At 36.3% G+C, this 26,600-nt stretch overlaps 4 protein-coding genes, 1 long non-coding RNA gene and 1 other non-coding gene across 8 annotated transcripts; 3 read left to right on the top strand and 3 right to left on the bottom strand.

The window, feature by feature from the left end:
• Positions 1-486: 486 nt before the first annotated feature.
• Positions 487-2,005, bottom strand: LOC130988108 (uncharacterized). The gene has a single exon (XM_057911867.1). The coding sequence runs from the start codon at positions 1,798-1,800 to the stop codon at positions 673-675; it is 1,128 nt and encodes a 375-aa protein (XP_057767850.1). The 5' UTR covers positions 1,801-2,005; the 3' UTR covers positions 487-672.
• On the bottom strand, positions 1,891-1,993 carry LOC130991093 (U6 spliceosomal RNA). Its single transcript, XR_009091056.1, has one exon. It is a non-coding gene; the product is annotated as a U6 spliceosomal RNA (small nuclear RNA).
• A 1,195-nt stretch (positions 2,006-3,200) lies between the features above and the next one.
• LOC130988105 (formin-like protein 13) lies at positions 3,201-15,450 on the top strand. 3 transcript variants are annotated; one of them, XM_057911865.1, is made up of 17 exons: positions 3,202-3,526; positions 4,047-4,747; positions 7,332-7,553; positions 7,647-9,400; positions 9,520-9,643; positions 9,880-9,951; positions 11,040-11,138; positions 11,260-11,301; positions 11,392-11,472; positions 11,560-11,610; positions 11,703-11,784; positions 12,831-12,925; positions 13,309-13,380; positions 13,479-13,595; positions 14,275-14,343; positions 14,445-14,511; positions 14,754-15,450. In XM_057911865.1, the coding sequence occupies exons 1-17, from the start codon at positions 3,454-3,456 to the stop codon at positions 14,924-14,926; spliced, it is 3,894 nt and encodes a 1,297-aa protein (XP_057767848.1). In that variant the 5' UTR covers positions 3,202-3,453; the 3' UTR covers positions 14,927-15,450. The 3 variants fall into 3 exon arrangements, 1 of the variants encoding a protein (XP_057767848.1); XR_009089984.1 differs by lacking the exons at positions 14,445-14,511; positions 14,754-15,450 and having other exon boundaries at positions 3,201-3,526; positions 13,466-13,595; XR_009089985.1 differs by lacking the exons at positions 13,309-13,380; positions 13,479-13,595; positions 14,275-14,343; positions 14,445-14,511; positions 14,754-15,450 and having other exon boundaries at positions 3,201-3,526; positions 11,708-11,784.
• Positions 15,451-16,389: 939 nt separating this feature from the next.
• On the top strand, positions 16,390-19,612 carry LOC130988106 (reticulon-like protein B21). Its single transcript, XM_057911866.1, has 8 exons — positions 16,390-17,193; positions 17,267-17,314; positions 17,388-17,490; positions 17,594-17,668; positions 17,752-17,902; positions 18,003-18,072; positions 18,612-18,677; positions 19,171-19,612. Exons 1-8 carry the CDS (start codon positions 16,584-16,586, stop codon positions 19,449-19,451), a joined length of 1,404 nt encoding a protein of 467 aa, XP_057767849.1. The 5' UTR covers positions 16,390-16,583; the 3' UTR covers positions 19,452-19,612.
• Positions 19,613-23,532: 3,920 nt separating this feature from the next.
• LOC130988103 (probable protein phosphatase 2C 22) lies at positions 23,533-25,402 on the top strand. Its single transcript, XM_057911864.1, has 2 exons — positions 23,533-24,039; positions 24,712-25,402. The coding sequence occupies exon 2, from the start codon at positions 24,716-24,718 to the stop codon at positions 25,241-25,243; it is 528 nt and encodes a 175-aa protein (XP_057767847.1). The 5' UTR covers positions 23,533-24,039; positions 24,712-24,715; the 3' UTR covers positions 25,244-25,402.
• LOC130988104 (uncharacterized) lies at positions 25,395-26,600 on the bottom strand. Its single transcript, XR_009089983.1, has 2 exons — positions 26,345-26,600; positions 25,395-25,758 (listed from the first exon to the last, which is right to left on the bottom strand). It is a non-coding gene; the product is annotated as an uncharacterized LOC130988104 (long non-coding RNA).

The raw sequence follows: 26,600 nt of genomic DNA, 5'->3' as shown, positions 1-26,600 counted from the left end.
GTGGAACTTTTTCTTCACTCATAATACAATAACTATTTTTATTAAAATTCATGTCATCCCTTACTAGGATTATTTTTTATGGTCGGAGGGAATAAATGAAAGTTGGACTTTACTCGTCACCGGAATATACATATTTTTCTTAAAATTGCAATACTGAGTGTATCAATTGGTTTGCCAACTAAAAGGATACAAGCATGCACTTACTTCCCCGTTTAGTTACAGAATAGGAGCTGCTATTATACAAGCACCAAAGGGAATCAAGCCTAATGCATCGAAAGATAAAACTTTTATGTAACCATACAGTCAAATGTATGCTGCTTAGCCAAAGGCATGCTCAGTTAAGAAAATGGAACTGATTCAGTTTAGGTACAAACTATCATAGCATGCTTACACACCATAATAGATATCCAGTTTTGCTTAATTTTCATATGCTTGATAGCCATCAGCACATTAAGTTAAGGATTTTATGGGCAGGGGATGTCGAAGTAAACTCACAAAAAAGCAATATAAGTTAATAAATCACCCCAGTTTCAATAGTGTAAGAGCAATATCAGAATTAGTATCATCCAAAGACAGAACAATCAAGCCCTCTATAGATATGAGCAATGAACATCTTTAGATTTACATAACAAACAGCAAGAGGCACTGAAAACCACCTTAGGAAACCAGCTTTCAGTTCCGACCAAGCGGCAAAGATCTGCAACTATATGTCTCTTTGAAATCTTGCTTCTTCGATGAAGTGAAGAGCGAAGTATAGATTTCCTTGGTGGCATGAGCAGGAGCCAAATCAGCAACCTTAAACTTCTTATTCGCCGCCTTGGCTTTATTCTGTGATCCATTAGCCTCAATACCATGTTTCGTCCCAGTCAATCGCCCCACCTCCTCTCCGTTCTTGAGCTTCTTCGATTTCTTGCTATTTTCTTTTACCTTTTTATCCGCCAGCATCTTCTCCCACAATTCCTTTACCTCCTCTTCAGTCCCATTGATAACAATTTTATCACTCTCCACAAATTCCCGGTGACAAATCAAGCAAGCCGAAGATTTCACCTCCTTAAAACCCTTGGCACTCAAAACATGGCCGCAGCTCCTGAGCGCGAAGAATTTGTACTTCCCGTTGAATTCGAGGCCCGTAATTGGGCACTGGAACTTCGCCTCCCCATCTTCCTTAGCTCCCGGGCTCTCCGTCAGCTCCACCGTGATCATATCCTTCAAACCCTTAATGTACCAAAACTGCTTAGGCATGTTCTTCTTCAACAGAGCTTCAACCAAAGCCTCTTTATTGAAAAAATTCCCCAATGCATCGATCACCACCGGTGGCCTTAGCGGCTCGTTCGATAAACTGCAATTGAGCCACTTGGAAAGGCGCTGCTCATGCGGATCGACCTTGTCGGGCTTCTTCACGGCGTACATCTTCAGATAACAGTCCCGCGACTCCGCGCCCGTGGCGCCCCCGTCGCCGCCGCCGCCATGAAACCGGATGTGGAGGGTTAGGGTGGAGAACGGGGTGATTTGGCGGTTTTGCAGGAGGGGAGTGGAATCGGAGAGCGGCTTTCCATTGAGAGTGAAGAAGGAGGAACCCTCCGGGATCGAAGCTGCGGGGAAAATAGAGGACTTAAGGTGGTGGAGGGTGAGATTAGGGTTAGGGTTTTGAAAAATCAGGGCACGCGTAGCAATTCCGAGGTCTGGAGATTGCAAGAAAATCTGGAAATTTTGAGGTGTGGTTTTCATGGCTGTGTGATTGGGGAAGTTTTTGGACGATCTGGAAGATGAATCTGAGACGAAGGTGAAGAAGGGATGCATAGACTGCTGCGAAGAGGCTAATGACGTCTTTGAAGAAAAAAAAAAAAAAAGTTAAGTTTATTTTATTAAACTTTTAAAAATATATATAAAAAAAATTTGGACCATTTCTCGATTTATGCGTGTCATCCTTGCGCAGGGGCCATGCTAATCTTCTCTGTATCGTTCCAATTTTATCGGATGTCCCCGAAGGGACAAGCTCTAATGCGTTACTGCTTGTTATAAACGTAAAACACTTGTTTTGCTGCGGCGATGTGGGAGAATTGAGCTAGAATAAGATGGGCCTCTTTGCTGGGCCAATGATGTTTTGGGTTGTAGATTTGGGCTTCTCATTAACAAAGCAGACGTCTCATCTCATGCACATATATAGATATATGCTCCGTTCTCAATTTACATACCCTTTCCTCAAAAAAATAAAATAAATAAACAAATTACATAGCCCTAATTCAATTTCATTTTATTATTTTATAATTAACAAATTAAATTAAATATTTGTTGGGGTCTTATTTAATAAATAAGTTGAAAACTGTACGTATAAATATCTATGTATTGAAGAAATTAGTTATATATAGTGCAAAATGTCTTCCACCGTGCAGACTAATTTAATATTGTTTCATAATAAAATCCAAATATTTTTTTGGAACCACGTCATTTATCAGATGAGATCCTCTGTCCCAGAATATTGTGTGTACCACGTGTACCACTATTCATTTCTTTGTTTTATAAATTATTTTTTATAAAAATAAAAATTATTATTATATTATAAACTCTAATTAGTATTTATCATTGAAAAATTAAAATTTAAAAAATTATATACCCTAACTTTGAATTAATGAACCCAAATAATCTATTATTAATTCAAATAAATATAAAAAAATAATTATAAACCCTAAATGAATGAGTGAACCCTTGTTAATTATCTTTATATTATATAAAAGTATAATAAATTAAAATTGAATAAAAAATAATTTAAAAATATAAAAAAAGGAAGAGTGGTACACACTATATTTTGAAACAGAGGATCTCATTTGGTCATTTATGCTACGTAAATGGGAGTGGGACCCTTGTCATTATAATAAAATCCAAAATAGTAGTATTAAAATTGGGTATTGCCTTTTATTTCGATAGTTTACATCAATATAGTAACGAGCTAACATTTATTTGTCCGTTTTGGTTTTGTGGGTCCAGAAACAATCACCTGCCCGCCAAATGTACTGTAGCACTAGCTGCTTTCTAGTTTACGTAATTACGTATATACCCCAAAGACTTAGTTTTATTTCATTGTTGCGAATTTAGTATTAATGAATTAATTAATTAATTGAGTACTTACTATTTTCCCCCATTTTTCTTAAATTATTATTTACTGAAACGGAAAATTTCTTTGTTTATATATGAAACGCAGTGCTAAAAAACAAAGAGTGGATTTGTCGTGTTTGCGATACACATGTCCTCGTCTCTTGCAGCTCACGTGGCGCCTCTGCTCCCGGAGTCGGTAGTTGATCCATTTCACAATCGGATTTCAGAAAACGACTTCTTTCTCTGCCGCCCTTTTCTTCTGAGAAACCCCAAATAGAAGAATTTTCAGCTCAGATTCTCGATTGGATTGTTCGAGACTGCCGAATTCCCACTCTTCTACTTCTGTAGTTCGATTCGCTAATGGCGCTGTTTCGCAAGTTGTTCTACCGCAAGCCGCCTGATGGGCTTCTCGAGATCTGTGAAAGAGTTTATGGTGATAATTTCAAACATATATCTTGCAGCTGTGATTCATTCTTTTCCTTACTGTGCTGTCTCAGACTTGGCTTGTTCGAAATTCCGTGTGTTTGTTTAATTTTTTGTTACGTTACGTGGGGAATATGGAATTGTTGTTACGTTCCTGCACAGACAGCTGAGACGCGGCGTAGGCGATGGGTGGTGATAAAAAATTGGCTCTTCTTCTTCTTCTTCTTCTTCTTCTTCTTCTTCTTCTTCTTCTTCTTTCTTTAATCAGTGAATATGTGGAAGATATTTTTTACTACCTCAGATTTTTGTATCAGGTGTCCAATTTGCTAATTGGTGGTGTTTGAACTGGCAAGGTTTAAAGGTCATGTTTAATTTGCAAATATGGTCAAAGGTTGTAATTTTATTTGCAATTAACCCTTATTAGGAACTGATATCCGGGTTATGTCATCTATGTTTGCAGCTTGTTTTAAAAGAGAAATTTTGATTTAGCTTCTGCAGCATACTGATTGCAGAATGTATTTATTCTACAGTGTTTGATTGTTGTTTCACAACTGATGCTTTGGAAAAACAAGATTACAAAGGCTATGTGGGAGGCATTGTCACCCAACTGAAGGAAAGCTATCCTGATGCTTCAATTTTAGCTTTTAATTTCCGAGAAGGAGAGACCCAGACTGAGATAGGAAGTGTTTTGACAGAATTTGATATGACCATTATGGAGTATCCTCGACAATATGAAGGTTGCCCACTGCTTCCAATGGAAGTTGTTCACCACTTCTTAAAATCTAGTGAAAGCTGGTTATCACTTGGGCTCCAAAATTTGCTTCTGATGCACTGTGAACGTGGTGGTTGGCCTGTTTTGGCTTTCATGTTGGCTGCATTGCTGATCTACAGAAAGCACTACAGTGGGGAGCTTAAGACCTTGGACATGGTGCACAAACAAGCTCCTCGTGAGCTTTTATACTTGATGTCCCCCTTGAACCCAATTCCTTCTCAGTTAAGGTACTTACAATATGTGACAAGGAGGAACGTCGCCACACAATGGCCCCCTTTAGACAGGGCACTCACCTTGGATTGTATTATTATGAGAATGATTCCTAATTTTGATGGTGAGGGTGGTTGCCGACCAATATTTCGTATTTATGGACAAGATCCTTTCTCTGTTTCTGAGCGTGCACCCAAGGTCCTATTCTCGACTCCAAAGAGGAGTAAAGCTGTTCGACAGTACAAGCAGGTGAGCTCTTAAGATTTAGAGCAATTTTATATGCAACTGAAATATAATATTCTTGAGGGGATGAATATTTTGTTGTTTTAACTTCTGAAATATTCTTACCTTTAAACTTTCCAGTCGAATGCCCACTGGGCTCACATCATCATAACAAGTACGTAAAGGGATGCTGCATCCCGCTCTTAAAAGTTTATAGAAACAGGGATCAGCAAGAAGCAACTACTTTTGTACAAATATTATTAATTGAAACGTACAATGTATTCTGATTCAAGTTTGAAACATGTGGAACAATGAACATTATTTAAATTCTTCAAGTATCAGACCTGAACTATCCAAAGAAGGTATACTCTAGTTACAAAGGTGGTTTTGAAGGTCCACATTCATCAAGATATGCTGTTAACTCTTTCTTCACTTTTTCGTAAAAATCGCCCTTGGAAATAATGTCATCCGGAAAGCTAAGTTTCCTCTGATACATGCTATTTTATGAGAACTAGCATGTGACATTCCTATGATTCTGCTCAAGTGCGAATATAAAATCTGTGTAGTTAGAATTGGTGCTTCATATGCTATTTTGATGCTGATAGTAGGAATCCATATACTGATGAAATAATAGCCAAAATGATACATTATGTAACCTATATGGTAATCACTAACAAGGTTCTAACGACCAACAATATATGATAACCTCCAACATTTTTCAATATGTTTCACAGCAGTGATTGAAATCAATTAAAACATAAAAAGAAACAAGATATATGCAAGTTGTAAATGATATATGCAAGACGGACAAAAATAACATTGCAGACCGGGGACGAAGAAGCGTGTCTCAGTTGGTAAGACGCTTTCCCTCCAACCAGGAGATTGGGGTGTTCGAGTCACCTAGAGGGTGTGCGTGTGAGTGTGTGTGAGTCTCAAAAAGAACAAAAACATTGTAAACTGGTACTATTATTTACCAAGAACGGAAAAGGTGAACCATAAAATAACTTCTTCACCCATTTAGTATGTATTTGCTCTTGCTGTTCAATATGCTTCAGCTCTTACATTAAATTGTAAAACAACTTCTTCATGCATGCAGAGTGAATTTCCTCTTTACTATTCAGCACGTTAAGTCATCATGTAACTGAAGAATTAATTTGTGACAAACTTCAAATTATTATCTAAAGTATTGGGTAGGCGGGAAACTAGTAATCTGTATTCTGAAAGCATACTAACAGGTTGGATCATATTTGTAGGAGACAGATGCAGTTTGTTGACTGAAAGGACAAGTAACTGACCTCTAGTGGGTTATTTCATTATCGTTTTTGTGTGAGATAGAAGTCACATTTAGGTTGTGTACCACCAGCACTATATTTCATTATCTGATCAGTCGTGGCTCTTCTTCAGTTGTTGTTAATTGTTTTTTGGTTTCTTTACAGTGTTGGATAGTTTACGCTCTTTGAAGATTATACTGTAAATAGGTCAGATCAATGAACTTGGGCTTATTGATGAAAGAAAGCTACCAGATATTTGAACAATTCTTTCACTAAAATTTTTACTATCTAAAATAGTTGGGCGAAATTCTTTGGACCGTTGGGGATGGAGTTACTTCAATGATTTGTACAAGTCTTTTTATTTCACTAATTACTACTGTTTTAGATAGGCCTGGTATGGGATCAGCTGGACTACAAAATCTAATCAGATTTTAGAAGAAGAGTTGATAAGTAATAGCCAGCAAATTGGAATTCATTTAGGAATGGATTTTTTTTTCCTTCCACTTGAACTCATTTCAATAATCCTTTTAGTCTTTTTAATAGGTGCTATTTCTAAAGCTTGTCAATAAGAAATCTTTAAAACAAGTAATTCAAATATAATTAACTAACACAAAAGCAATAATTCGTGATTTGGAATGACTTTTTGAAAAAAATCGAATATAAAGGCTTTAGTTTTTTATCGATCTGTTACCAATCTATTTACTTGTTTCATATTTGTTAGAATTGAATCTATTAAATTATTGTTCAGATTAAAACGAATCAAAATGGAGTGAAAGGGAGATTAGAATTATGACCTGTGTCTAGCAAGGAATCAGGGAGAATAATTTTTTGCTTCCTTTCTGCCTGTTCCTGTCATGCATTGTAGAAAAAATGGAAGACGGATTTGGAGTGGGTAAGATTTCCAAAAAGGATGGTTCTGGATCACGTCTGCAGTATGATGAATGACACTAGTTTTGTAATACTTCAATTGTGTTAAAAAACATCTATGGTTGCCTGAGTTTATTTTCTATGCTTTTCCGATGTAATGGACTGTGACTCTTTGCAAGTTTGATGCCGCATCCTGTAGTACCATCTATTTTCTAACTTCTATAAATAATTTGTAGTTGTGACAGCTTTAATTTTCTCTCACTGAAGTCAATGGTGATTCTCCCTGGAATCTCTTTCGTATCCCCTTCATTCTGTCCCTGCTCTATAATATGTACAAGTTGTGCTTCATTTACATAGCCACTGTTTCTTTTCTGAATGGTCCCTGCACATCTGCAAGTATATAGACTTTGTTCAGATGCTACCTTCCCAAAATCATGAAGTTCTTCATCCTCATGGTTTCTGGTTATTATCAGGGTGAATCTGAAATAGTAAAAGTTGACATCAATTGCCACGTTCAAGGTGATGTTGTGCTGGAATGTATCAGCTTGAATGATGACATGGAGCGGGAAGAGATGATGTTTCGTGTCATGTTTAACACTGCTTTTATAAGGTCAAATATTTTAATGCTCAATAAGGATGATATTGACATTTTATGGAATGCAAAGGATCAGTTTCCAAAGGACTTCAGGTCGGAGGTACGCTTTTTCCTAAATGGTGCTATACTGCTATTTATGATGCTCACACACTCTATGAGGGTGTATCCAATTATGACTAGTATATCAATGAAGGTTCTTTTCTCGGAGACGGACACTATTGCTTCCCTGGTTCGTGAAGACTCTTCCTGCTTTGAGGAGAAGGATGATGGCCTTCCAGAGGAGGCCTTTGCTAAAGTTCGGGAAATGTTTAGTAGTGTGGATTGGTTAGTCCCGAAAGGAGATTCTGGAGTTGAAATTCTCAAGGCTCTCGCTAAGAGCTCAAAAAGTCCAAGTTCTGGGAACCAATCTGGTTTATCACCAAAATTTTCCCCAAATGCTGACATGGCTAGGATTCAGGCTGACCACAAGTTTTCACCGACTGAAATTAGGGCCAGCATATCCTCAAAGCTAATGCAAATCCCTCCTGGAGATCATTCTCCACCCTCATCAACTTCACCACATCATCAATTTTCTATAACAAAAACACTTCATTTGTCACCCAGACAACAATATGAAACTAAGGCTCAACCGGGTACTATGACTGAGGCCAAAGATGTTTCTCCTCGAAGTGAACCCAAGGAACCATCAAGTGCTCCATCTCAGTTGGCAAGAGATGCAGGTTTCTTTGGACCTTCTCTATTTCGACAAACATTACCCTTTACCTCTTCAGAGGATAAAATCAGCTCTATAAGTTCAGTTCCTTCTCTCCCACTTCTGCCCCCAGAGACCGCCTGTGGTCGCCCTTTAAGGGATGACAATATATTTAAGCCTGGTACTTCTCCTCATACAGAACGTTCAAAGAATCATGATAGTAGCATAGAGGATGGACTTCCTAAATCTGAATCTCTTCTTTCATCAGCATTTTCAGCTGAAGATTTGACCGAAGCCCCTAAAGTTGGAACTCCTCCTACTCCACCTCAACCACCACTTCTGTCAGATCGACATGCAGCTCCTACTGAGGATAATTCAGCTTTTATATGTCGTCCAGCCCAACCTGCACCTCTTCCCTCTCCCTCCTCTCATTCAACAGAAGACTCAGCACCTCGACCTCCAAGCTTTACCCCATATTCAACAGAAAAAATGGCTAAAGCACCTGCATCTTTTCCACCTTCACCAACCCTTCCTTGCGATAGTTCATCTGTTACTGAGGAGATCTTTTTTTCGTCACCTCCACCTCCACCTCCACCTCCACCACAGATGCCCCCATCAGTTTCACCTTTAAGGAAGGATTATGCTCCGAAACCTGTGCTTCCACCTCCTTTAAGTCATCCTGTGAAGGAGGATTTGGTTTCGAGACCTACTCCATGTCCTCCTCCTCCTCCACCTTCTAAGGAGAGTTCTAGTGGAGGAGAGCCTACTCCACATTCTGGGGTTGATGCATCTCTCTTAACCCCAGCTATAGGGGATAATTCGAGCGTAACATCTGTACCTTGCCCCCCACCTCCCCCTCAACTTCCTAAAGAGATATCTGGTGGAGGAGGGCCTCCAGTTCCTCCTCCACCTCCTCCACATCCTGCGGGACCTAGAAATCTACCAAATGTACCTCCACCACCACCTCCTCCTGCCCCTGCCACCAAAAGTTCTTCTACTGTTCCTTCAGCACCTCCTCCGCCTCATTCTACAAATGGTCCTGCTAGTTCGAGTGGTGGCAGTTTGCCTGGAGCTCCATCTCCTCCACCACCTTTGGCCCCTCCACCTGGAACAAAAGGGAAATCTTTGTTGTCCCGTACTATGGCTTCAAGAAATAACCAAATGAAAAAGTTGAAGCCATTGCATTGGCTAAAAATATCAAAAGCTGTTTCAGGAAGCTTGTGGGCTGAGACTCAAAAATGTGGTGAAGCTTCTAAGTAAGTATAACCAGGGCTGAGGTGGAAAGTCCTATTCTTTCATATATGTTGTAGGTGTATTTGCAGATTTTCCTATTATCCATATTTTTCCTGCTCATTTACATTTTTTCATGTGTTAGGGCGCCAGAGATTGATATTTCAGAACTTGAATCTCTCTTCTCAGCAGCAGTTCCGAATCAAGATGGGGGCAGAAAAACTGGTTCACTAGCTTCAATGAGCAATAAACCTGAAAAAGTGCAATTGGTGATTATTAATTGTTGACTATTAGTACTTATCAATTCTAAAATCTGATTTGTTTGTGCCTTCTGAACTCTCCCAGGATTCTATTCCAAAATTTGTTTTGTTTTGGTATGAAAATTCATAAATGAATGTAGACACATCTTTAACTAATCAGTTTTGACCTTGTGACTTGGTGGTCGCAAGTATGGTTCCCTTACAGGATTGGACTTGCTGTAACCATTTCTGCTCTGGTGTTGCAGATAGAACACAGGCGTGCATACAATTGTGAAATAATGCTGTCAAAAGTGAAGATACCGTTGCAAGATATGCTGGTGAGCTAGAACTTACACCTTTTATAAATCATTTTCAAGAATTACATTTACGTATTTCTTAGCTTTGCTGTGATGGAGGCCGTAGGCAGCATGCTACCAATTCCAGCCCATCATTGTAAATTACTAAATAATCCATCTAATATTTACTCGGATGTGAGTTTCTTTGTGAAAATAATGACTGAAAGAAATCTTTAGCTTCATAAGAAAAGAAAAAAAAGAATATTTTGTGCTTTTCATATCTAAGAGACCTCACTTTTTGAAGTCTCTTTCTCATGTTACAATTTTTTCTTTCTTGAAGGGTGATTTTAGGTTGTTTAAAGTTCACTTTTTGAGGACTATTTTAGGTGATTTTATATAATTTTATTTCCAGCATTTGGTTTTGTGATTCCATAAAAGCATTTCCGGCGAATTTAAGGGTTGCCTATTTCAAGGCGCTCTAGTTCAATCCCTATCAGGATTATTTTTAAACATTCCATTTTGACAAGTACAGTCTCTTCTAACTTGCTGATGGAGTTGCATATTTTGAATGGCTCTAAATGCTGTTAGAAGGTAGGCTTAGAGGATCAAAATTGTAATTTTCAAACCTAAGGTATATTTAAAATATATACATCTTATGTCAGAACTGAGTACATGAGAGAGCAATTCTGATGATGGCTTAACTTGTAGGCTCAATTAGTTGCAGTTGCAGAAATGAAATCTCTCATTTTTGTACTTTTGAAGCGTCTGAATCTCAAATTCATGTCTTATGTTGCTTGAATCACATTTACATGTTGCTTGTATCATGTTCATATTCATGTCCCATTTACTGCACATCTTCTTTACATGATGGTGGTTACTGATTTTGTCAGCTTGAATCTGGTAACATGAGGGGAAATGAAACTATTCCAAGTTATTTTACTCTCTCAAGTTTCTGACACCTAAATTGACATGCTTCATGTTGCCCCTTTCAGCTATGAGTATTTTTTATGCACTGCACACCTTGTAGACTCCTTGCATGATTTGTAGTTACAAAATTTCTGTAGACTCATACACGTATCTTCCTTAATGGTTGGTTCCAATAATTTCTGAAATCTGTGGTATTTATGCAGAGTTCAGTACTTTCCTTGGAAGATTCTGCATTAGATGTAGATCAGGTTGATAACCTAATCAAGTTTTGTCCAACTAAAGAGGAGATGGAAGTTCTAAAGGTGGTGCTTTAACATTCTCATTTTTCGTTTTACATATGAGGGCTCCTGAATGGACTGTGGTTGGTTAGGCGCCAGTCTTTGTTCATTATTGGATATTCTAATCAGATTTTTCTATTTCTAGGGCTACAAAGGTGAGAAAGATAATTTAGGCAAATGCGAACAGGTCCGTAGCATTAGATTGGTCGCCTTTTCTTTTGGTCTTTTTTGTTTTATACTGATTCTATTATGATGGTCTTTTTCTTTGTAATCTCAGTTCTTTTTGGAGTTGATGCAAGTGCCACGAATAGAACATAAGTTGAGAGTTTATTCGTTTAAGATTCAGTTTCGCTCCCAGGTCAGAAATCAGTATATAACTTACCAATTTTCCATATTGTGTTGACCTTCATCTATGATGTTTATTCTTTTCATTTTTTGTCCTCAGGTTTCTGACCTCAGGAATAGTTTGAATGTTGTGAATTCTGCTTCAGATCAGGCAACTTGATTTTCTATTTGTTAATTTTCATTATCAATTTGCAAGCCTGTAAATATGCTGCCTTATTAATCGTCATATCATGTTCTCATCAGATCAGGGGTTCTGCTAAGTTGAAAAGAATCATGCAAACAATTCTTTCTCTGGGTAATGCTTTAAACCAGGGAACTGCTAGAGGTGTGTAAACATGTTCATCTGGTATTTTAAATTTGACTAGCCTCATCTCTTTCCTTATGCCAACTTTATTAATTTGTTCATTAGTATTACTTTCACACACTAAGTTAAAAACCTAAATATGAAAGCTGTTCTTTAATTCCATAAGATCACTCGCAGACATTAACACTTGAATTACTGTAGTTAAGCAATCAAAGAGTAGGAATTTTCGGTTCATGAGAAGATGAACTGATGCCACCTTTGTAAGATCCATTGATCTCTCATCTGGCAAGTCATGCTGTTGTGTGTGTGCATTTTTTTTCTTCCTGCTTTGGCACTGTGTGCACAAGCCATACAAAGGAAGTTTCTTATTGTCTTGTTGGAAAGCCCCAGGAGCAACGCATTATTTGTTGTTCCTTGGTGGAAAGAGACATGATAGACACTAAAGGTCTATAACATTATTTTAGTCTTGCAATGAAAAAGGCTACAAATCGTACATAGCGTTATTTGCAGTGTTTTCGAAAAAAATCTGTTACATGTTTTTAAGAATAAAGTAGAAAGATTATCTGATTATCTTTTTGATAGCTGTAACTCCATTTTTGGATACACCAAGATTTGGTAGGGATGGGGGGTACAGAAGCTGACTAACTGTGTGTCACTTCTATGCATTAACGATCCAGAAATTCGAATGGCAGAGAAAAACTTAAGAATATGAAGATAATAGTGTCGTATATAATATAAGTGGTGTTCATTAAATTTGTAGTTGCCCGTGAGGCGGAATGTTAAATAGAAAAAAATGTTAAAACTATATGTGAGCTAAATATATATAGGATAATACATGGTAGGACACTGGCTGCCTGAAGGAAAACCCCATGACTCACACTCCCACTCTCCCATTATTTCGGGTAGTCTGGGGTACCATTAGGTTCAATATGTGGGCTGAAAGAAGCATTTTTGGTCTCGTATACCAAGACAGTAGTTACATACAGTTGCAAAGAACCTTCTCTTTTGTAATAATGCCTCATTGTTTCTTCAGTTCTTACTTTCTTCCAATGCTATTATTATCTCAGGATCTGCTGTGGGGTTCAGGTTGGATAGCCTCCTTAAACTTACTGAGACTCGTGCCCGGAATAATAAGATGACCCTGATGCATTATTTGTGCAAGGTACATTTAACATCTCTCTGTTTCGTAGTGAATCATATTAACCATGTACTTGCATTGCTACTTAGATTTTAGTACAATTGGAAAGGTTCATTGCTACTGAGCCTGCCAAATCTGCTTCAGATAATGTTTCAGTCATTCCACTGATAAATGTAGTGCAAAGCAGAGCACTGCATAACATTTGAAGGTTTTTTAACGTGCAATTGGGACACAATAATAAAATTATGTTAGTCACGGGCCCACAAATTGTAAATCTTCCTCCACTTCATTCAACTTTGCTTTGCGAGTAATACCCTAATTATAGAGTATTCCAATAATGCTAGTCAAGACTTCAGTCTTGACTCCTAAATATCATCACTTATGTTTTTCATCATTTTTCCATCCAGGTTCTTTCGGACAAATTGCCGGAGCTTCTTGATTTTTGGAATGACCTCTCCAGCCTGGAACTTGCATCAAAGGTATGCTTATATGATTTTTTGTTGTGCATTCAAATGATCTTTTGTGACTTGAATAATGTCCAAGTGGCTTGCTTAATGGACGAAGAATCCTTTTCCAGATACAACTGAAATTTTTGGCTGAGGAGATGCAAGCTATTAACAAAGGACTTGAAAAAGTTATGCAAGAGTTGTCCATGGCAGAAAGTGATGGCCCAGTGTCTGATCACTTTTGCCAGGTACTTCCTAAACCCTACCAATATGGATCTTGGTGCTTGCTTCTATCCACAAGAAATAATTTAGTTTTTAGCCCTTAGGTTTGTAATTTTGAACCATTGTGTATATGTATATCTATTTTCGTTTCTTTGGTTTCTTCCCTATGATATTATTTAGCATTTCAATATTGGAGTTTATTAAGTTTGTAGATTTGGTTTTGGGGAAGCTTTGAGTTTGTGGAGAAGAGTGGAGGGAAAGCATTGATCTTTTGTCTCAAATCATGTGTGGGTTCTATAATAGTGTTACTTTATATATTAAAGCATTTACGTTATATACCCTATAGAGGGAGAGGTTCAAATAAGAACCACTAAATAAAATAATAACGAAGAACCATTTTAAACCATTCGATCATCAAGATCTACAGTGGATGCATCGTCTTAGTGGATGAATGAAGAACCTGGGTTCGAATCCTAAAGGGAGAAAAAATTTTATTTTTTTCGAATGCAGTAAATTTAGTAGCGGATGCATTAATTTGTATAGCAGATGCAGTAATTTTAATGGTTCTCATGTTCTCACGAAAATTGTGGTTCTCGGTAGAACCGCACCCTATATGTATCCCCATGTGTGTATGAAGATTGGTTCGTATGTTCTTAGGCAATTGTGATGTAATAGTTCTTCTTCTTTTTCTTTTTTCCCTTCCAGGCGCTGAAGGAGTTCCTTTGTTTTTCTGAAGGTGAAGTAAGGACACTGGCTTCACTTTATGCAACAGTGGTACGTGCCCCTGCCATTACCATCAACGGCTAGTAGGCGTATTTTTATAATGTTTCTCTCAGTAATCCTTTTTAAGGGTGTGTATCTCTTTCTGACTGCAGGGTAGGAATGTAGACTCACTGATCCTTTATTTTGGGGAAGATCCAGCGCGTTGCCAATTTGAGCAAGGTGGTTCTCAATTCCCTACTGTCTTACAGTGGTGTATTATTTTATCGTAGGACTACCAAATTGTTGATAATGTGGTTGGTGTGCCGTTAGCTACATTCTACCTTCTAGAATCCTGTGACATACTATGTTTCACTCAGTCTCGGTGACAAAATAGCATGTCGTGGAGCATTTGTTCTACTGCGAATATGCTTATAGACAGTATCACAACACACTCTCATGTTTGTTTTGCATTACTGTGGCAGTGATCTCGACTCTCTTTAACTTCGTAAAGATGTTCAAGCAATCCCATGAGGAAAACTGCAAGCAGTTAGAGTTCGAGAAAAAGAAGGCAGAGAAAGAAGCGGCGGAACTTACGAAGATGAACGCCTCAGATACCGGGCATTTGTTACAGTCGCAAGTCAAAAGCGTCAACTAACTGGAACCAGATTCTACTGAAGCAGTTCCGTGAACGGGCGTTCGGGGATGGCTGAAACGATCTTTCTGGAACTAAACAGTCCGCCTTGCTGGCCAGTCGCCCGATGATCGCCTATTCCTCTGTTGGACATCCGGTGCAGAAGAACTTCATGATGAAATACGATGACACTCCCGGCCCTCGATGTCAGGTGAGTTGAACTCTCTGCTCTCTTTTATCTCTTTATAATTGGAGAAAGAGATTTTCATCCGACTCCTCAACTCAGTTCATGTCGGAATTTCCGAAGAATGAGACTTTTTTGTTCCTGGTCAACGTTGTATGTATCTTTTAGGCCTCTCAGAATATGAGATATCTTCTCACACAAATCTTTTTTGGGGGGATATAGTTGGTTATCTCAAATACGTTGTATAGTCATCTCCTTCAAAAGTATCATCTTGAAATAAAATTTAGCTCTTTGTATTAACTCTAATTAGAGTTCACCAATTTTGAATTATGATTTATTAATTATAATTATAATTCCGAATGCACTGTAACATGTCTCCTTTATTTAATTAATAATCTGACATTTACTATTATTCTTATTTATGGGATAGAAGTCAATCATTTCAATTATTATTATTATGCTGAAATTCGGTGCGTGTCACTGCCTCACTGGGGACAAGAAGCCAAACTTTCCTCGGAAGTAATTTTGTGACATGGTTTTTTCTTCAATAAATAACACTGCTTTTTACTCTTTAATGAAAGAATCTATTGTGGACAATAGTAAAATGAGGAATTTGATATACTATTTGTTTTTATAAAATTTAAAAATAGAAGTACTTATTAGGAAGTTGGTGTAACATTGATGTCAGTGTGGACACTTATGTTTAAATATGATTTGAGCATTACCTTCTACACGAAATTAATGCCTGTCACATGAATTGTGTGTGTGTGTGTGTGTTTGTAGAGGGAGATGAGGGGCTCCTGAGAAATTGGCTTTTGCTGTAATGCTAAATAGTTGCACCTATCCAAGAACAAAGTAGAAAATAAAGTGTGCATGTGTTAGCCGGTAAGGGATTAATGTCTAATGCCAAAGGTCTTGAGTTCGAGTCTCTTGTGGTGTGATTTTTAAATTTCTTTAATACTGTTAATTTATAAAAAAAAAATAGAAAATAAAAATAAAAATAAAGAAAAATAATGCAGCATGTGCATGTGGTTTCATAACAAAAGTAAATGAAAAAGTTGACTATAAGATGGTCCCTAATTTTCTTGCAAACCAATCATTATTGACCCACCACCCTTATCCACCTCTACTTTTGGGCTACGTACATTGCGGGTCACAAAACATTATTTTAAGCCACTAAACACATTAAATTTTTGGGAACTAACTAAACAAATTGAATATTATAATGTCACAATTTGAAAGGTTAGGTGACACTAGAATCTCTAACATAACGACACACAACCAACACTAACAAACTTGTATCTGCAAAATCTAAAGTAATACTATATCTAAAAAAGAAGAAAAGTGGAAAGCAAAAGAGGGGCAGCAGCATTCAAAGCTCTCTCTCTCTCTCTTTGTGGGAGTGCATGACTTTCATCACAACCACCAGCACTACAAAACCTTGGATTCAAAGTCACAATAAATAGGGCACAGCACTTAAAGGAAACAGAGAGTGAAATGAGTAGCAAAGAAGCATTGGATTTGGATGGCAGCGCTAAAAAAGGCAGAGCTAGAAAAGCAGGGCCTGTTTGGGAGAGCAAAATGATGGTCAAAGCTGCAGACGTCAACACAGTAAAGATTCGCAGCAGAAGTAGTAGAATGAGCAATGCAGAGATTCAGGTAGACAAACAGAGTCCAACGAGTGCCATGAACAAGAGATCTGATTTCGGCATCATCAGGAAAAGTCCGCCTCAGATCAAGAGAACCAGATCCGCTTCAACCACCACTGTTGCTGATGAGATTAACACGCTCAAGTTAAGGAAAATCAAATCCGGTTCTGACCATCAAGTGCCACTCGATGTCGATCAACACACAACCAATGATGAAATAGTGGTTGCCGATTTGAATGAAGAAGATGTCGGGATTATCAAATCGAGACACGAAGCAGATGAGGCCATCACCACAAACAATGAAGATCATCATCTTGAGGAAGAGGAAGAGGAAGAGGAAGAGGAAGAGGAAAAACTTGTGAGTGAAGAGAAGAAATTGCTTCACAGCAACGATAGATCGCCGCCACCTACTGTGGAAGAGATAGCTCCGGCGAGAATTCAACAAAAAATCAATCCAAGTAATCACTACTTGTAATTCAACATTTCTCGCTGCTGCTTAATTAAATATATTAATCAATCTGTTGTTACCAGTTCCAGATCATCATCACCATGGAACTTCAAGCAGACTTGAGAGTTTTGGTGAGTTTGATCCTATCACTTTCCAAATGCACTAAATTACTTCTCAATTCTCATTGCCTATTTTCATTTTCAGCTGATCTAATAATGTGGAGAGATGCATCAAGATCAGCATTTGTATTTGGGGTTGGAGCATTTGCCATAATTTCCTCTTCATACACGAAAGATCTCAATATCAGGTGAGATTGTAGATTCCTCAATAATGAAATTTACGCAGCAAAAATTCATGCAAATTATGTGACTTTTTAATTTATTTATTTTCTTCTTCTGATCAATTTGCAGCTGTATCTCTGTGCTTTCCTACTTAGGCCTTGTGTATCTTGCTGCAAGTTTTATCTTGAGATCCATCATAAGCAGGTAAAACTACTTAAAATATGACACCATTTTTGTACCATATCTGTTGAGTATAATTTTTTAAAGATTATATTGGAAATTTGTAGGGAAAATGTGGATACTGATAGCAGAGATGAAGAATATGTTGTTGGAGAGGAAGAAGCTGTTTGGCTTATAAAACTGGTTTTGCCTTATGTAAATGAGTTTCTATCCAAATTGAGAAGCCTTTTTTCTGGAGATCCAGCCACCACAATGAAGGTATAACAAGTTTATTTGTTGAGAAACATTTTGAAGCTCAAACTCTAGAATCCTTAATTCCTCTAAAATTGGGGAAAATGTCAACTTCTGTCTGTTGCAGTTGGCAGTTTCGCTGTTTATTTTAGCAAGATGTGGAGGCTCCATAACCATCTGGAAAATGACAAAATTAGGTTGGTCTTTTTTCTTTTTTATAAATTAAACAGATAGAAACCCCCACATTTAAAAATAAGGGATTATGGCTAAAAAAAATACATTAATTTTGAAAAAAATGCAATTTTCACCTAAACTTTCAATTAAGCCCAAAAAATATATATTTTTGTTGCAATTTTCACCTAAATTTGACTTTCAACAAAATTAGTCTAACTAAGCTTAGTTGACAATCGAAATTAAATGAAATATATTAATTTATGCATTTTTAGACCTCCGAGCTTCTATATACTCCTTGTCATCAGAAGTTAGACCAACATCAAGTGATAGTCCGACTGCCAACTAAGCTCTAATTTCGCCAAAAATCAAACTCATGTGAAAATTGTAACAAAAATATAAATTCATGGATAGTTTTTTGGCCTAATTGAAAATTCAGGTGGAAATCACAACTTTTTTCCAAACTTCGTGTATTTTTTTTGTCATAACCCCTAAAAAAAATACATATACATACACAAACACAAAATATAAGTATAATTTCACAAATTTTGTTTGTTGGTGACAGGTTTTTTTGGAGTTTTCATGGTGCCAAAACTCTGTTCTTCCTACTCCTCTCAGTTAGCTGCTTACGGTAACAAACAAAAACACTGCTTCTTCCATTCATAATTTTGTCTACTTATTCTCTACAAACTCATCGATATATATATCCTGTACGTATTAGATCCATCGTTTAATCTACATTATTTGTTTATATGATCATTGAATGCTAATTAATTCATAATAAAAACAATCATCACACAGATAATATATACATTGATAAAAAAAAATAAAAAAAATGGAAGCAGGTAATTATTGAAACCATGTGATTTTGCAATGTAGCGGTTGATAGTATTTACAAATACAACTACTAAATTTATTATTAGTGTTTATGAGTCTTGCGCGGGGTCCACTAGATAACGGCTCCTTACATTTGTATAAATAAACCTAATTTTGGAGTGGGCCGATATTAGGTTAAATAAAAGAGTCACGTTTGGATTAGGCCTAAATGTAAAGGTGGGAAAGCCCAATATGCTAATATTTGTAATTAAAAAATAAAAAATTATGCATGCATGGTTGGTGTGAAGGTACATTCTGGATTCGAAGATTCGGAGATGCTTGGGAATCATGTAGTCACAAGAAAGCAGTGGCGTTTGGAATATTCAGTCTTGTCTGGAATTTGTCTTCAGTTGTTGCTCGAATTTGGTCGGTTTTTCTGTTATTCGTTGCGTTTAAGTACTATCAACAGTGTCGCATCAAAGAGGAAGGCTTAGGAGAAGAAGTTGCTGCTACTCCATACAGTGGAAAACGAGTACCACCTCAAAATTTAAATTGTATAGATATCAAAACACAAAAGATAGTGTGCTAGAGCTAGATCAATAATCCCTTCTATAGTTATATATGTATATTCACTTTTTCCTTCCTTAACTTTAAAAATATATATATGTATGTGCATTCATAGTCATAGAATTTCCTTTTCTTTTTTTCTTTCCACCTTTTGAAAGGGATAATGAAGTGAGATTGTTTTTAGATTGGGGGATTTGGGCCCAAATCATAGTGGATTCAAGATACACTCAACTCTACTACTCCCTTGCAATGCATAATATGGGAGTGATGGATTTAAATTTAAATGCTTCATACCAACTTCAAACCCAATTTAATTTCAATAAAAATAAGTGTTGGATAAGTTTTATCCATTGCAATCCACAAAAATAAACAAGGCAAAAGTGTAGAATTAACCCACTTAATTATGACGGATACGGAAAATTAATTTAGGAGCTAAAATAAAAAAAGTTCCAAATCAGAGGAATGGTAAACTAATTAAAAACAGTTTGGTGAAATAAATATAAAATTTAAAAAAATGACCGAGGACGTTGAAACTACCTAGCATCAGAGATGGATCCAGGATTTAACGTTAGGAAGGGCTGAATTTATTGAACTTCGGCGGTTGAAAATATTTACACAGAGGTTCGGGGGCTACAATTTTTTTTTAGCATTCCGTACACTTCATTTTCATCCATTAATATAATAGATAATTGTTCGCAATTCAATTAATTCAACATCAAGTAGATTGAAAGCATATAAAGACATACTTTTATGCATTTAAAAAAAAATGTTTCATCTTCTAAACAAATAAACTAATTTTCATTATTAATAATCGTAATTTTACTTTTAACTTGAGGATTCACTCAAATTCAACATTAAAAATTAAATAAGAAAGAAAAATAGGATAAAAACAACATAAATGTAACAAATCAATGTATTATATTTTTTTCATGTATTTCTTATTTATACCTTAAAAGTTGGGAGGGGGCTTCAGCCCCCCCCCCCCCCCCCCCTAGTCCCCCCGGATCCGCCAGCACCCTCTAAATTTGGTAGTACCAACCGGCAACAACCATAGTTTTGGTAGATAAGTCTTGTGATAAAAATATGGTTCAAAACGATACACAAACTATTCTGCACATCACAAAACAATCAAATTTCGTTGCATCACACGCGGCAGCATTTAATTCGAATTATTTATGCGTAAGGAGATGTATCTCGTTATCCAATCTCCATCGTCTTCACTTCAATTACTTTCTCGATCACCTCAAATAATAAAATATATCACGTGCAAAATGATTTAAAAATTAAGTCATGATCATATCAAGAAACAATAGGAAGTCTTGATGCATTCACTTTATATTCTGTGGTGTTCAACATTCTTTTTGATCAATAATATCATAGACTTGGTAATATATGACTGTCAACAATTTTATTGACCTCTTCTATGTAATAATGTAGGATTCACTAGATAATTCTAAATTTGCGATTTAGAAATTTATCTCATCATACTGAAATATGATTGGGTATCGAAAATTAGAGAAATGATCCAGTGAAAATAAAAATTTATATGAATAAACATTGATTGTAATGCACGAATAATCATTCCAACATCAGTTCAAATCTTAGAGGGGGCAAAAAATTCACAAACTAACTGAGTTACAACTATTCATGTATTACAAACACCTTATTCAACCTTATATAATACTACTAGCTTATTCGTTATTTTCATTTATAATGAAAATAGTCATTCTCATGTAATTTAAACCTTGAAAAATATATCCCAAAATAAAATACTTATCTTATAATTAATGGCCCCAATATAAAGAGCGGTTTAATTCGTTGTCTTGTTCATAGGATAACATGATGAATAGACGACAATTTTCCTATGCCTATTTTAGGCACGAACTAGCATATAGGAGAGTGATTGATTTAACTCAAATTATGAACCGTGTTTTTAGGTTATTGGTTGAGATGACTCGAAAATTTGAAAATAAATATGATTCAAAATTCTCTTATACTATTAAAATCCCCAATAAATCCATGTAAAATCGACGGTTGGTCGAAATAAGTTGAACAATCACTACAAATGTAGTGTTATGTAATTATTGACGATGTTGACAGAAAACTGAATGAGACTCTTTAGCTAATCCTCACACCTATGTTTTTAGAATAGATTTTATTATTATTATTATTATTATTATTATTATTATTATTATTATTATTATTATTATTCGGGGATGAAGAAGGATTGAGATTCATAACCTAGTGATGCAGCCCAAGGTTCGTCGTTGAAGACACAAGAGTTGAAGAAGAAGTCATTTGGAGATGGTGGAGTTGGCGCCCCATGTTTATGTTTGCTTTTGATTTAAGTATTTGATTTTGGGTCGAAGTTGGAAGACCTTATTTATTTTATTTTCAGCTTTGTTATTTTAGAGCCCAATAGTTTAGTTTTTGGGTTATTTTCGAAAATTATGAGTAAGGGCCTTGTTTGGTTGATTAGGGTTTTATTTAAAGTTGTTTCCTTATTAGACAATGTTTAGTTTTTGCCTATATATACGGTTTATTTGTGGTGGACGAAAATTACACCTATTATCAATCAAATTTGTGAGTTTTATTCTCTTATGAGAGTTTTCGAATTCCTCTTGATTATTCCAAGACGAATTCATCTATCGACGTAACGGCGAGTCAACCAACCCTCATCGGGTGTCATTCATCGTCCCCGAGTTGCTGCGTCAACATCACGTTGGGGTATAGGGATTCCATCGAAAATTATTTTCGAAAATTATGTGAGTTTTTTTTGTCGTTGTTTAATTTCCTCTATCAATAATTATGGGTTATAAGTAAATTTTCCACACCTTAAATCATCTCTCTTGATTCTTAAACTTGCTTTCTTTTTGTTTCTTTTTCATTATATCTCTTAGATTTAAAATTTTCTAATTAAAACATGGCTGAAAATTATGGTTGATCAGTTCATCAAATGCTCAAAAGATTGTTTCTCAGAATTCTCAATTCCACCCTAGCCCAGATTCTCAATATTATCTATATATTTCCTTATGCGCAACAATTCTCACGGTTTTGTGTTGGTTTGATGTACATTATTTGACTAATGAAACATACTTTAAATAATATTTTTCTCATACGAACGACAAAAAATATTTGAATTAAATTGAACATGTATGAGTATTTTTTTTTATTTTGTACCCAAAATCTCCTGTACACCCGGATGTACCGTATACCCAAGTTGACCTGTACCCAAATCTTGATTCGCATGTTAATTCAAACCCGCATCCTGACCCAAATCGTATAAATGACACTATTAAGTTATACAAATAACACTACTTATAATTGACATTATTCAATTATATAAATGACAGTGTAACATTTAAAATGTTATAGTATCATTTTCAATCTTACAGTGTTATTTAAAATATTATAGTGTCATTTACAATTTTATAGTGTCATTTATATTTATGAATAGCGTCAATTATACACATTGTCATTTACAATGTTATTTTGTCATTTATACGCAGTGTCATTTGTATAACAGAATAGTGTCAATTACAAACAGTGTCATTTGTATAATCGAATAGTATCATTTACACGATTTGAGTCAGAATGCGGGTTTGGATCAAGATATGGGTCAAAATCTGGATACGGGTCAATCCCTGATGTACGGTACACTCGGGTGCATCCAAGATCACCTCAATTTTGCATTGATATGCGGTGTACATCTTAACGTGGAAATCAATGCACAAATAGTAATTTATAAAGGGAAAACAAATGGTTCCAATATCTACGAAATTAAAATTCAATTGCCACAATTTTCTCAAGCGAAGAAATAAAATATCATTCGCAACAATCTACATAAATCTTAAGCACATTCATTTTATTTTTATGTAGGCATTTGAAAAAACGAAAATAACTGCCTTCACTGTTGCTGCAGGGGCCAACACACAGACAGACACCCAACACTTTTCTGTCAAAACATTTCTTATAATAATTCAGTGATCAAAATAATAATAATTCAACGATTCACATACATTCTCTGTTTTTCTTCGAAACTGTGTCACGATAGGACAATACTTTTATTCATTTATAATTATAATAAATGCTATCATCTATTCAACTTGACAATAATAAAAAGTATCTCTCCATACCATCTATGGATCTAATTTTAGCGAAGGCCAAAAACGAATGTGACGGTTGGTCCCCAGTTCGGATCCTCTGTCCCAATTTCCTATCCCACTTCGTGTCCCCAAAGCAAAACTACAGCGTTTTGATTTAAATTAACTATTTTTTCTTTTGTTAACACTCCCACAGATCGGCTCGGCTGGTTGAAGCCGCAAGTCATCTTCTTCTTCTTCTTTCCTTTTCCATCTAAATCTCCTCTATTCTCTCTTGGAAAATTTCTCTCTCCACCGAAAAATGGGGATTTCATATTCTGCACGGGATTTGGTTATGAATATTCAAAATCAATCTTTTTCTTGCTTCATTCTTTTCTTCTTCTTCTCCACAAAGCTTTCATGCTCGATTTTTATTAATTTTCTTTTTCCAGAAGAACCGATTTAGAGTGAAGAACATCACGACATCCATTTTCGACGCAATCGAACATTTTACCTTGAAGACGACGGGTGAGTTTTCTTTTATGTGAGTTCTTAACTAAGTACACTGGCTCTTGATCTATACATAAATTATTTCTTCTGCCCATTTTCTATGTATTTTTGCGTTAATGTGATTCTTGATTGAGTGAAAATACTGTTAGGATATGAAGTCTGGCGATATACATACGTGAGATGGTGTATAAATAAATAAGATCATATGTTCTATCAATTTGAACTGAATATTGAAAATTTTCACATCAAGATGATGAACTGAAAACTGGCAAATATCACATCCATTTAATCATTGGTTAAATTAATAATGTTTGTGAAATTCGTTTCAACTGTAAATTGGCAGTAAATTAAGATTGATTTTTTATATATAAATTAACAAGTTATTGTTCTGCTACTTTACACGCTTGCTGACTGCTGCATTTTACATGCTGAAACAAATATTGAGATTTTTGTTCAAAACTGATCTCTAGATGTTGCTTCCCTGTTCATCTCTGTTCTTTTCTTTAGCTGATCTCATCTCTCTCCTCCTCTATCAGTTATTAAAATTGCAATAGTAAATAGTGTTGGTTGCATACAAATTTGCAGCATGTAGTGACTTTGTTAGAGATGGAAAATTCCTTAGAGAAATGATCATAATCTTGCAATTGCTAGTATATGCTCACTGGTGGTGGTGAATGCTGGAGACTGCAGAGCAATGCTGTGTCGAAGGGGCAAAGCAATTGAGATGTCGAGAGATCATAAACCCGTTTGCTTGAGGGAGCTGCGTCGTATAGAAGCCTCGGGAGGTTATGTATACGATGGGTATCTCAACGGGCTGCTCAACATTGCTCGTGCATTGGGCGACTGGCACATGGAAGGGCTGAAAGGTGGTGATGGCGGACCACTTACATCGGAGCCTGATCTCATGACCACGAGGCTCACGGAGGAAGACGAGTTTCTCGTCATAGGGTGTGACAGCCTGTGGGACGTGTTCCTGAGCCAGAACGCGTTGCATTTTGCCCGTAGAAGACTCCAGGAACACAATGACCCATTGATGTGCAGCAAGGATCTTGTCGACAAGGCTCTGAAGCAGAGGAGCGGGGATAATTTATCCGTGGTCGTGGTCTGTTTCCAGCCGGAGCCACCGCCCAATCTGGCCGTTCCTCGCGGAAGAGTGCATCAGAGCATCTCCACCGAAGGGTTGAAGGAGCTGCAGAGCTTCTTGGATGACTTAGATATTTGAGATTTTGGATGGCATCTTCCTCACTTCATCTTTTTCTTTATTTACCATCATTCTTGATTGTTGTTGAGAGAGGATGTAATTTCAACTGTAACATATGCTGCTATTGACATCAAACTTTTCTTTTTCCTAGTATATATATTCAAGACACGAATTAACAAACTTTTTGGCATTTTTCAAAGACAAATCCAACAACTTTATACTTGCACAAGACCAAAAAGATACAAAGAAACACTCTTTTATTTGAATAGAAAATCACAACTGCTTATAACTCACACCCTACAAGGTCCAATGCTAACTTAAAATGAACAACAAACCAAGATAAAACAACATATATAGAGCTTTATGTATGGAGCTTTCAAGCATCAGAATTTGCGTGAAGATAAGCCTCAACAGCCTTCAACATATCCATGTCCTTCCTTCTCTTTTCCTTCCTTTATTTTTCAGCCAAAAATATTTCATGTTCCCAAGTTGCAAATATGTTGAGCAATCAACAAGTCTCTCGGTAGACTAAAAATCTGAAAAAACAACAGATCATATATACAACAAAAATTAATTTGATCTATCCAAATGTAGTATCACATAAATCAAGAAACAAGTTCATCCAAATCATATACTAAAATTAATTTGATTCAAAAGAACATAAATAAATAAAAATCGAAATCATATATAACTTAATTGTTTCATTATCAATTGAAAGAATCCAGTTTGCGTTTATTATTTTTACATACTTTTGCAGGTAAGACTTTGCACTTATCGACCAACCATGGGAGTCTCAATATCAAAAGGGTCGGTTAACTCATATCCACCAACTGTTAGATAAATTTACATACTTTGGCAGCCATTAGAATTTTCGATTAACAAACAAGGAATTTTCAGGAACACAACAATAATTCTCATTTAATCAAGAATCACAATAACACAAAAAATACATAGAAAAAGGGGCTGAAGAAACCAATCCTTGACTTGAGCCAGAAAAATCACAACAAAAAATTATAGCCAATCACAACACTCTGTTAATTAAGAATTCACGAAGAACTATAGAAAATAAAAGAAACCCATAGCTAAATCTCGTGAACTCTTTGGCACAATCGAATAGTTTACCTTGAAGAAATTCAGAATATGAAATCCCCATTTTTCGGTGGAGGGAGAAATTTTCCAAGAGAGAGAATAGAGGAGATTTAGATGGAGAAGGAAAGAAGAAGAAGATGATGATTTGCGGCTTCAACCAGCCGAGCCGATCGGTGGAAATGTTAACAAAAGAAAAGATAATTAATTTAAATTAAAACGCTGTAGTTTTGCTTTGGGGACACGAAGTGGGACAGGAAATTGGGACAGAGGATCCGAACTGGTTGGTCCC

Source organism: Salvia miltiorrhiza, chromosome 6 (assembly GCF_028751815.1).
Source record: "Salvia miltiorrhiza cultivar Shanhuang (shh) chromosome 6, IMPLAD_Smil_shh, whole genome shotgun sequence".
Taxonomy (NCBI): domain Eukaryota; kingdom Viridiplantae; phylum Streptophyta; class Magnoliopsida; order Lamiales; family Lamiaceae; genus Salvia; species Salvia miltiorrhiza.
This window is presented reverse-complemented; position numbering and strand designations above follow the sequence as displayed.

Coding starts and splice junctions, on each gene's coding strand:
- LOC130988108 (XM_057911867.1), bottom strand. CDS start 1,800: ATGCATCCCTTCTTCACCTTCGTCTCAGATTCATCTTCCAGATCGTCC.
- LOC130988105 (XM_057911865.1), top strand. CDS start 3,454: ATGGCGCTGTTTCGCAAGTTGTTCTACCGCAAGCCGCCTGATGGGCTT. Junction 11,139..11,259: donor AGGAGATGGAAGTTCTAAAG/GTGGTGCTTTAA, acceptor TTCTATTTCTAG/GGCTACAAAGGTGAGAAAGA. Junction 11,785..12,830: donor AAACCAGGGAACTGCTAGAG/GTGTGTAAACAT, acceptor TTATTATCTCAG/GATCTGCTGTGGGGTTCAGG.
- LOC130988106 (XM_057911866.1), top strand. CDS start 16,584: ATGAGTAGCAAAGAAGCATTGGATTTGGATGGCAGCGCTAAAAAAGGC. Junction 17,194..17,266: donor TCAACAAAAAATCAATCCAA/GTAATCACTACT, acceptor TGTTGTTACCAG/TTCCAGATCATCATCACCAT. Junction 17,315..17,387: donor AAGCAGACTTGAGAGTTTTG/GTGAGTTTGATC, acceptor TTTCATTTTCAG/CTGATCTAATAATGTGGAGA.
- LOC130988103 (XM_057911864.1), top strand. CDS start 24,716: ATGCTGTGTCGAAGGGGCAAAGCAATTGAGATGTCGAGAGATCATAAA.